Genomic DNA, 11,449 nt, shown 5'->3' with positions numbered 1-11,449 from the left:
TTAGTAACAGGGAAAGAAATGATTTGTCTTAGAACATAAACACAGTCATGAGTGCAACGATGTTGAAAAGCTTTTGGTCACATGTGAAAACACAAACTTGGAAGAGTGCATTTGTACAAAATACAATGACAGTGGACAGATGCAAGCTTATCAATAGTTTACCCTCGTACAAGAAAGAAGATGTGTGCCGTGTCACACGACGGCCCATCGACTTGTTTCACTAGCTTATCTGCACGAGGCATTTTGCAAACGTGGCTTTTTATCTTGAAAGAACAAAAGTAAGCTCCACATTTCGACTTTCTTCTCAAAATAAATTTTTTACTTTAATCTGGAAATTTCAACTTTATTGTCCAAATGATAAAACAATCAGTGTGAAATACAACTACAAACGTTGGAACACCACATTTGTTTTTCAAAGAAGAAAGAATTTTTACTATCTTGTATTGGCTGAAATATTTATGTCTTTTAAAAAAAACTGTCATTGCCACATGGTTGACATTGTTTTTATCTTTATCATTTAGTCTGCTGTCAGTAACTAAAACTGGACTTGTTTGTAACCCAAAAATAAGAAATGACCTTGTTTTATCGTGAGACTAGGTGTAGAGGTGTAGGTGACTTTCTTGTCCGAGTTATTCTTGTGACTTTGTTAATGTAATTGATATTTAACAGTTAACCAATTTAACACAAAACTGAGTTTTCCTGCATGACTATTCAAGCCAACAAACAAATGACTTCATCCCAGACCTCTCCTATCTTAAATCAGAATCAGAATACTTTATTGATCCCTGGGGGAAATTATTTTTTGTTACAGTGCTCCATTATAAACCAACATTAAGACAAGACAGACAATACACTAACTAAGAATAGTACAATATATACATATATATATATATACATACATACATACATACATAAGTCACTCATAAATAAATAGCTGAACAAGAAACATGTGTAGTTATAGCAGTAAACAGTGTGTTAAGTGGATGCGTTGTACAGGGAGCCACAGGCAGGAATGATTTCCTGTGTCGTTCAGTGGTGCATCATGGGTAATCTCAGTCTCTCACTGAACGAGCTCCTGTGACTGACCAGCATGTCATGGAGTGGGTGGGAGGTGTTATCCAACATTGTCTTTATCTTGGACAGCATCCGCCTCTCCGACACCACCTTGAGGGAGTCCAGCTCCATCCCCACAACATTGCTGGCCTTACGGATCAGTTTATTAAGTCTGTTGGCATCTGCGACCCTCAGCCTGCTCCCCCAGCATGCAACAGCATAGAGGATCGCACTGGCCACCACAGACTCATAGAAAATCCTCAGCATTTTCTGGCAGATGTTGAAGGACCTCAGTCGCCTCAAAAAATAGAGACGACTCTGGCCCTTCCTGTAAAGTGCTGTGGTGTTTTTAGCCCAGTCCAGTTTATTGTCAATGTGTACTCCAAGGTATTTATAGTCCTCCACAATGTCAACACTGACCCCCTGGATTGAAACAGGGGTCAAGTGTTTCCTGGTCTTCCTGAAGTCCACGATCAGTTCCTTGGTCTTTGCCACGTTGAGCTGCAGATGATTCTGCTCACACCACGTGACAAAGGAGTCGACCACAGCCCGGTACTCTGTCTCATCATCCCTGCTGATGCATCCAACCACCGCAGAGTCATCAGAAAACTTCTGAAGATGGAGGTCTCTGTGCAGTGGCTGAAGTCTGTGGTGTAGAGGGTGAAGAGGAAGGGGGAGAGGACAGTCCCCTGTGGTGCCCCTGTGTTGCTAATCACCTTGTCAGACACACACTGTGGGAGACGTACATATTGTGGTCTTCCTGTCAGGTAATCAACAATCCAGGACACCAGAGAAGCATCCACCTGCATCGCTGCTAACTTATCACCCAGGAGGGTCGGCCTGATGGTGTTGAAAGCACTGGAAAAGTCAAAAAACATGACCCTCACAGTGCTCGCCGGCTGGTCCAGATGGGTGTAGACACGATTGAGCAGGTAGATGATGGCGTCCTCTGTTCCGAGACGAGGCTGATAAGCGAACTGAAGGGGATCCAGATGTGGTCTTACTATGGGTCGCAGCTGGTCCAGGATGAGCCTTTCCAGGGTCTTCATGATGTGGGAGGTCAGTGCCACGGGCCTATAATCCTGGGGGCCACTGGGACGAGGCGTCTTTGGTACAGGGACGAGGCATGATGTCTTCCACATCACCGGGACCCTCTGCAGACTCAGACTCAGCATAAACAGTTTATGAAAGACTCCACACAGCTGGGGGGCACAGGTCTTGAGGACAAGGGGACTCACTCCGTCTGGTCCAGCAGACTTGCCTGAGTGAAGTCTCCTCATTTGCATCTCAACCTGGTATTGAGTGAAGGTGATGGGTGGGGGAGGGGTGTCAGGAATCTCACAGGAGGCAACATGTGAAGAGAGAGGCTGGCACAGTGGTGTGGCTCTGGATTCCAGGCTGACTGCAGGTGAGGTTGTGGGGGTGGGAGCAGACACTGTGGTGTCGAATCTATTGAAAAACAGATTCAACTCGTCGGCTCTATTCTCACCTCCCTCAGCTCCCCTGCTGTTGGTTGGCCTGAATCCAGTGATGGTCTTCATGCCCCTCCACACCTCTCTCATGCTGTTCTGCTGGAGTTTCCACTCCAGCTTCCTCCTGTAATTGTCCTTAGCCTCTCTGATCTTGTCCTTTAGTAACACCTGGACCTTCCTCACCTCCTCTTTGTTGCCCCCTCTGAAAGCCCTCTTCTTGTTGTTGAGGAGGGCTTTGATGTCCTTAGTCACCCACGGCTTGTTATTTGGGTAACAATGAACAGTCTGAGCTGGAACAATGGAGTCGGTGCAGAAAGTTATGTAGTCTGTGATACACTCAGTAAGCCCATTGATGTCCTCGGCGTGAGGCTCACAGAGTGTTTCCCAGTCGGTCACCTCGAAACAGCCCTGTAGTTCTGCTAAGGCCTCCTCTGACCACCTCCTGACAGTCCTGGTGGTCACAGGTTCCCTCCTCACAATTGGCACATAGCGGGGGGTGAGGTGAATCAGGTTATGATCTGACCTACCAAGTGGGGGGAGGGAGGAGGAGCTGTATGCATCCTTGACGTTAGCATACAGTAAGTCTAAAGTTTTCTCTCCCCTGGTGGGACAGTCCACATATTGTTTGAATGTTGGTAGTGTATTGTCCAGTGATACATGGTTGAAGTCACCCGAGATCACAATAAAGGCACTCGGGTGCTGAGTCTGTAGCCGAGCTATGGCAGAGTGGATAGTGTCACATGCAGCTGTGGGGTTAGCAGAGGGAGGAACATAAACAGCCACCAAGATGACGTGAGAGAAATATATAGCCAGCCAGTTATCAGAAAAGCCACCCTGATCTCTCAGTTACTGCCCTCAGGTTGAGCTGATAGCACACTGGCCTGAAGAGAAAGATAACCCACAGGAGCACTGTTTTTCCATTCATACTCTGTGTGCTTGTGTGCATTTAAAATGAATATGTGTATGCATTTTTAAACTCTGTTTTCAAATGTGCATTAGTTATTGATAAGAAGAGGTTACCAATCCTTCACAGGGCTAAGAACAGAGACAACCATTCACACTTTACAATTTATAATCACCAGTTAACCTAACCCCATATATGTCTTTGAACCGTGGGAGGAAGCACCCAGAGAGAACATGTACATTCCCCACAGAGAAGCCCCAGACTGGATTCTAACCCAGTGCAGAACTATCCTGCCCCATTTTCAGGGACCTGCCAGTTTTGTGAACGCTCAGTGGCTTTTCTTGATGATGTTAACTTTCACCACAGGTTCTTCCAAGATTTCAGCAGGGTGGCTACCCCATTAACTGAACGAAAAAACCCCTACCAGTTGGCCATTGAAGACCTGAAAGAATAGTCCAGGCTAGGTGCTGTACTATCACAACACTGCAATAATAAAATGCACTGAAACTGCATTTTGGTGTTCATGAAGTCCACCTTAGCAGGCATGAACAAATGCTCAGACTTATCTCTGGACAGCAGTCATTCAGCTAAAAGCTATGATAAAACCTGATTCAGAACCTTATGTTAACTCTCCTCGTCCTCCTCCTCAGAGCTCAGCACAGGCATGACGATGACTCCAGAGAAGTTACCGTCCACACCTGAAGTTTTTACTGGTGAGTTAGAGAAAAGTGGGGGATTTCTCACTCAGTTTTTGGTTTTCTGGCAACAAAGCAAAACAGAATCCTCTGACTATGCAAAGATTCCCTGCTGGGAGGGTCACTGGGATCCTACTGTCACGTTTTAGAAGTTTAAGTATGATTGCCATGAGTGGTCCTCACGCAGGTACTGGGGGGGCAGCTAGGGTGACCTCAGAGTTAGTCACAGCAGCCCTGTTTCATTCAGTGCACGAACGGCCTGCGAGCTGAAGTGCTTGTGCTTCTGTGTTTGCAGAATGAAAGAATTAAAGGAGACTATTATAAACTCATGCACACCTGGAATTGTCTTTTTGTCCAAGTGTGCAACATAACCAACGCAGCCGGGCCGAGCCCATCTCTCTGCTTCTGTCTGGAGAAGATGCCCGGTTCCCAGTCTCTGGGAACGGTTCTTTGACATTAAATCACAAAGCGTAACCTGTCTCTCTCTCTCTGTCTGGCAAACAGTCTGAGTAAATCAGTCTGATCCTATTTGAGGCCCTGAGCTCCCCTCTGGTTCTTGATCACACTTGGTTTAATGTTCATAACCCAAACAATGATTGGAATAAGAATTGCATTTCCAGTTGGAGTCTCACTTGTCAATACAACTGTTTGAAATCTGCCATTTCCCCTACACTGTAACATTCACCATCCAGACCTGTAGAACCACCCGCACGGTCTCACTAAACCAGAAGCTCTTGAGAAATGTAGAAATGTTTTGGGGGGGGTTTAAACATAGCGGCTAAGCCACTGAGGTGTTGGATGGTGGGGTTGCCACTGTTACAAATGATGCTTGAGAAAGTCCAATAACTCCAGCCATACTTAACTTGTCGGTTTAACACATTTATTGCTCATCAGTAGCTGCTTTTGTTGTTCAGCAATTCCTCTTAGTATTCAACATCATTTAACATACATCACAACAGTGCAGCAGACAAACAAAAAGCGTCCCCTAGCAGCAGACATGAGGTAACAAACACAAATGGCTCCTACAACAACCATCAAGTGAAGCTCTGCTCTCTCCTATAATCTAAGACCACACTGTACTGTGTTTATTCTGCTCCACAGCCCTTTCTTCGATATTGGGCTTCTTGTTAGTGTGTGCATGTGTTCTGTTTGATTTACAGTAAACATCAACATTTAAATGTCCCCCAGCATTGATGGAAATCTCAGTCTAAGCTAGCCTGTCATCTTTTCATACCCTCCCTGGTGAACTTGATGTGATCAGTGTAATGTTCGGAGATTTGATTTTCACCCAGGTGTCATCCACATACCTGAACCGATGTCTTGGTGGTGTTACAGGGTAGGATAAAAGTAGGGTGACCAACCGTCCTCTTTTCCCCCAAGATGTCCACTTTTCACATTCTGTCCGGGGCGTCCGGGAGGATTTTCGAGATGGATGAAAATGTCCGGGTTTTCCTACAGGCCTACAGAGGGCCCATATGTGCAACGTCATCCCTGAACTGCTGTGTTGTAAGTGGTTGTTCCGCGCTCACAGACAGGACAGAGCGCAAGCTGTGCGCTGAAAAGATGCCAACGCGCAAGTGCATCTTTTCAGACAAACTGCAAAAGAAATTTGTGGTCGGAATAAATGGGAGGCGTAGTGCACTGTGTGCAGAGCTGGCACATACGTTTGTGTGTCTAACAAAGGTGCCGGAGATCTTGTTGCTTACATGGACACAGAAAAACAAAAAGGCTGTGCGAGGCGAAAATTCATCTAGTAAGTTGACTGAGTTCTTTGTTACACCCGGGAAAAACAAGGATGCTGTTGTATCTGCAGTAGAAGGCGCACTGGCATTTCATGCTATGAAGCATCACGATAGCTACAGATCCATGGATTGCACTAGTGTGTTGCTAAAGAAACACAGCTAAAAAGTTCAGTAGTGCACCAAGACTGAAGCTATTGTCAGTGATAGTGCTACATTCAGTGGAAGTCACTCTTGAAGCTCTTTATGAAATCCAGTACTGTGGCACTTCTCAGACTTAAGTAACCATGGAACAGGGAAAATATTCCCAGTCATACTTTGACTGGAAGAATGGTGGCGTGCAAACAAAATTAATTAGGTTAGAAACGCCAAATGAAACAGCAGAAACCATTGCACTGGTAATTTTTCTTATAACTCTCATATATACTCAATTGTATATAGCATTTGTATTCTATTTTATTTGATTGTATATTGTATTTTATTCTATTCTATTGTGTACAGTTGTGTACATTCAGTAAAAGGACTAGATGTTGTCCCTGATAATTGTCAAAAGAGCTTGCAAAGAAATTGGATGACTGGATGACTGAGAACCTTCACAGACATACGTCCCTGATAATTGCATTGCTTTAAATGGCAAGAATCTTGAGGGATGGCTGTTATAAGAAAAGGCAGCCCAGAAACTTTAAAGGCAGCACACATCGTTGTGTGCCTCAACTTTCGGTCTTTTACCCAGGCTAATCTGCAATTTATTTTATTTTTTTTGGGGGGGGGGAATTAGACATCTGATATAGATTATCATATTAAGATTTGGGACACATCATCAGTTGTGGACCTTGGATTAATCGGGTGTTTCGGCCATTATCACTAGACACCCTCATCCAAGGAGGCCCTGCCAGGGTTGATCAGGCCCTGGAGTGTGTCTGGTTTATGTTAAATTGTTATTTCTCTCCTTTCTTCTGTTTACAGTTTATTTTCTATCTATTCACTGCAACTGAGAAATAATACTTACCTCTTTAGCATTTATGGAGCCTCACTTCTTCAAAGGGATAGAAAAGGTGATCGAGAGAAGTAAGACAAAGGGGACACGATAGGAGAGAGGAGAGCCGGAAGGGGGGCGCTCGATCTGGCTTCCCACACCTCCACGCCGGATCGGGCTGTACGCTCTACCTCCCCACTGCCTCCCAGAAAAGGGAAGAAGAGCAGAGGGGAGAAGAGCATAATATTTTCTTTTCTCTTGCGGTTAGCTGACTGCCTTAGCTGCCCAAGTGAGGTCAGCCCTTTTTAGCCATAGCCAGTGACTGGTCCTCTCAGCAGTGTTAGCTAGTTCTCTTATAGCCTGCCGTTGCACCTGTCCTCTGATCCCAATCTCTCTAAGCAGTTTTGCTGTTGTACTGGCAACAAAGCCCCTGCACCCCACTTCCATCGGGCGCACCTTGATCTTCCAGCCTCTGCTTCAGCTGCCAAGTTGGCATACCGCAGCTTCTTACACTCAATTGCTTCCTCCCATGGTACCGTCAGCTCAATGACATACACAAGTTTTGGGGAGTTAGACCAAAGGACGAGGTCTGGTCGCAGAGTAGTTGTTACGATCTCTGTGGGAAAAATTAGCCTCTGATCCAAGTCCGCTTGCATCTGCCAATCCCTGGCAACCTTCAGCTGGCCAAGATCTGGTGTTGAAGGGCTCGTCCTCGACTTGTCTCCCTCCCGGACAAATGCTGCTGAAAACTGATGCTCCTCTTGGCTCGTGAAAGGTTGAGCGTTGATGGATTTTCTTTTGCGCTCAACTTTCTCGGCTAGACAGATGAGATGCTAGATGTGCTTGAGTGTTGCTGGGACTGTACACAGGGGGCAGGCTGGGTCCTTTCCAAACCACAGCTGCAGATTTATTGGGGAAGGTAGAACATGGTACGTCGCTCGGATGATGAAACTTAGTCTATTAGACTCCATTGAGGTCTGCGTTATACCACCGTCCCAGGCTCTTTCTGGACTTCTCTAAGACTGTTGGAATTGGTTCTCCACTGATATAGAAATTGCTCGGCTGTCAGTTTTCCTTTTATGATGGAGATGCTGCCAGATTTACTTGGCTTAAACTTCATTCTTGCCCATTCATGTTTTTCTAGAGCTTCTGTAGCAGTCACCTAGTACATGGTTTTGTTGTTGTAATAATGGTCATGTCATCCATGTAGGCCCTAATGGGAGGAAGATGAAGGCCACTCTTTCGTGTGGAACTGACCCAAAGGCGTTGGCAAGGTCTAAAAAGACCACGTGAAGATTCCTTTGTTCTTTCTTGGCACTTTGAATCTGGTGCCAGACGACGCTGGCATGCTCCAGACATCCTGAGAAGCCCCGGATGCCGGCCTTCTGCACTGATGTGTCAATATAGTTGTTTCTTTGCAAGAAAGTAGATAGTCTTTGGGCCAAGACACTGAAGAAGATCGTTCCCTCTACGTTCAGCAGGCTGATCTGGCAAAACTGGCTGATGGATGAGTTCTTCTCCTTAGGGATCAGAATACCTCCTGCTCTTCGCCAAGCCTTTGGAATCACTCCTTTCTGCCACGCTACCTTCATCAGCTTCCACAGGTATTTGAGAACTCATGGGGTGTTTCCATAGAGCCTATATGAGATGCCATTAGGTCCTGGAGCCAATGCTTCTCTTTCCTGCTTCGCTGCCTTCTCCACTTTACTCCATGTAGGTGGTCTTATGTCCATTTCATGTTCAGGTGCCTGGATAGGTGGCATATCAGTCAGAATAATAACTGGCTCATGCCTCCGATGCTCAGAGTAAGTTTTCCTCAGGTGATTTTCCAGGTCTTTTATGGGCATTTGGAGGCACCCACTCTTCTCTTCAACAAAAAGGCCCTTAACAAAGTTGTATGGGTTGCTGTAGAAAAGGGTCCTTGTCCGTTCTTTCCTCTTACGTTGTCGTCTGAGTTGTTCTGCTCTTCGCAGCTTGGTAAGTTGTTGCTTTATTTCCTCCTGCAGGGCAGTGAGTCCCTCCCTTTCTGTCTCATATGCCCTCCTCCACTGCTTCCTCAGCTGTCTTCTCTCTTTAATTAATCTGTCAAATTTCCGCTGTCTCCTCGACTTTGACTGGTTTAAAGGGCCTTTCTGCTGTCTCTGAGTCTTGTTCTTTACCCCAAATCGCTCAGCCCCATAGCTGCAGATTATGGTTCCCAGGTTCCCCAACTTCTTTTCAGGACTGATTGTATATAGTATTTTATTTTATTCTATTCTATTTTGTACAGTTGTGTGCACTATCTTATTGGTATATTAGTCCAGTGTTTTGTTTGTTTGTTTGTTTCTAATTTTTCTATGTAACTTTGCACTGTCCACTGCTGTAACAAAACAAATTTCCCACGCATGGGACTAATAAAGGTTATCTTATCTTATCTTATGATTCTGATTCCTCTATAATTGTAATCGTTTTATCTCTAATAATAAAAAAAATCTTCCCGAACTGCTTCACGAGCCACTGTTTTCTTTCATTGCCCCTCACTCCATACACATGTCCAACGTACAGCTCTCACTTCCTTAATCTCGTGAGCCTGCTACCACTACGGCAAACCCAGAAGGACAACAAATACCAAGTGCACACAATATAAACAATAACAACATCGCTCACCTTCTCAACAAAGCCCAAACTCTTCTGGGATTTTCTTACCTTCAGCTCTCCTCCTCCCAGGTTATTCACACTACTGCCTACACCAGGATGGTCAGACATTGCTCTGGATTTTGTTACATGCCTACCTCCATTGGCAGGTAATACTACAATACTCACCATTACTGACCGCTTCTCCATGGCTGCCCATTTTTATTGTACGGTCAGTTACCTTTAGCTATTAAGATGGCCCAGTTGCTCCCTGATCATGTGTTCTGTTTGCATGGCCCGCGTTCAAATCCAGTGTATCGAATGAGTTCTGTTTCACTATCAGAGCCCAGGTCAGTTTCTCTTCTGGTTCTCTCCTCAAACAAACGGTCAGACTGAAGAAGCGAATCAAGATTTGGAGTCTTTGCTGCAACACCTCATGAAATCTCTCTACTGGCCTGGGTGGAACATGCCCATAATTTGATGACATCGTCAACTAATGAACTGTTCCTTCTTGAATAGTCACTCAGCTATCGACCTCCTCTGTTCTCTGTTACTGAAGGGGAGCTATGTGTCCCTTTTGTACAGCATCACCTTTACGGTTGACAATCACAGCTGGATTTCTGCGCCATCATACGGATCAGAAAGTCTGGTTATCTGCAAAAAATATTCCTTCATGCATTGAATCAAAGAAACTTTAACCTCCTAAGACCCGAACTCTTCCACGGCATGCATTTTGAATTTCTCTTTGATATTTGGGCATATTGGGGCCCAATGAATGTAAAAACAAAGAATTACCAGATTTTTTTTAACCTTATTTTTGTTTTTAAGAAAAATAAGAGCCACATATAAGGATATTCGCTTAAAATTTTGATAGAACAGTTGCAGTATAATGTATAAGTGGATATCAGGCCCTTGTAGAGCAAAATTGTGTATTTTGGCCTAAATAACCCAAAATGCGATGTCCACATGTGGACGCCTGCTTGAGACATCCTCTTAATAGAAGGATTAAGATGTTTGTCATGTTTTTCACAGTTAAAACTAGTGTGTCCTCCTCCTAGTAGGGTTGCAGCAATCTTCAGCTTCAGCTTGTCAATCAACCAAAGACCCAGACAGAGGTTTCATTCATTTGAAAGCCTGACCTCGTCCACCCCAGCTGTGAAACTCAGAAACCAGTCTTATTGGTTATCATCTATCGTCCACCTGGGCCTTACACAGAGTTTCTGTCTGATTTCTCAGACTTTATATCTAATTTAGTTCTGAGCTCAGATAAAATAATTATTGTGGGTGATTTTAACATCCATGTAGATGCTAAAAATGACAGCCTCAACATGGCATTTAATCTGTTATTAGACTCAATTGGCTCTCAAACTGTAAAAGAACCCACCCACCACTTTAATCACACTCTAGATCTTGTTTTAACATATGGCATAGTAGTAATTAGTTACTGATTACTTTTTTCTAGTAACTTGACCAACACTGGTGAGCATTTATTAAGACAAAGTCATCTGGAACATGAATAATTATTTCCCCAGGAAATGTTCATTATCCGTTATCAAAATGCAGATAGTTTACCGAGAAGCAAAACTGGGTACTTGTTTAGAGCTTCAACTTATGTAAATATGAATGTCATTGTGAACTTTTGAACTATGCTGGATTAGTTTAGGAGGTTGGTGGGGCCGACATCAGTGCTAAGTTTCTAAGGTGCAGTGGTTCAGCCCTCGTGACAGTTTCATTCAGTTTCTGTAATTCTGCTTCACATTTGTCTCTAGCACATTTTCACTCTAATCCATTATACTGGTCTACACGCTGTACCGTTCCATTGTGATGAGAGAGCTGATGTGAAAGCTAAGCTCTCAATTTACAGACCAGTCTGCATCCTTACCCTCACCTGTGGTCACGAGCTTTCTGTAGTGATCGAAAGAACACGATGGCGACACAAGCAGTGGAGAAAAGGGTGACTTGGTTGGGAATTATTTGTTTTAATGTCTATATTTAGA

At 44.4% G+C, this 11,449-nt stretch overlaps 1 protein-coding gene across 5 annotated transcripts in view; it reads left to right on the top strand.

Annotated features, from left to right (window-relative positions):
- coa1 (cytochrome C oxidase assembly factor 1) overlaps window positions 1-11,449 on the top strand; it is a 67,550-nt gene that overhangs the window by 40,131 nt on the left and 15,970 nt on the right. For 3 of the 5 annotated variants that reach the window (XM_085437897.1, XM_085437898.1, XM_085437896.1), the window contains one exon: window positions 4,080-4,142. The exons of the other annotated variants lie outside the window; for them this stretch is intronic. In XM_085437897.1, coding sequence (XP_085294023.1) covers window positions 4,094-4,142 — 49 coding nt within the window. In that variant the 5' untranslated portion in view covers window positions 4,080-4,093. The remainder of the gene's footprint in view (window positions 1-4,079; window positions 4,143-11,449) is intronic. 5 annotated transcript variants of the gene reach the window in all.

This window comes from Copadichromis virginalis, linkage group LG18 (assembly GCF_057382275.1).
Source record: "Copadichromis virginalis isolate Kocher_CV1m ecotype Utaka linkage group LG18, C_Virginalis_male_GT1.1, whole genome shotgun sequence".
In the NCBI taxonomy this organism is placed as follows: Eukaryota; Metazoa; Chordata; class Actinopteri; order Cichliformes; family Cichlidae; genus Copadichromis; species Copadichromis virginalis.
Note: the sequence above shows the minus strand (reverse complement) of the source record. Positions and strands in the feature narration are given on the sequence as shown.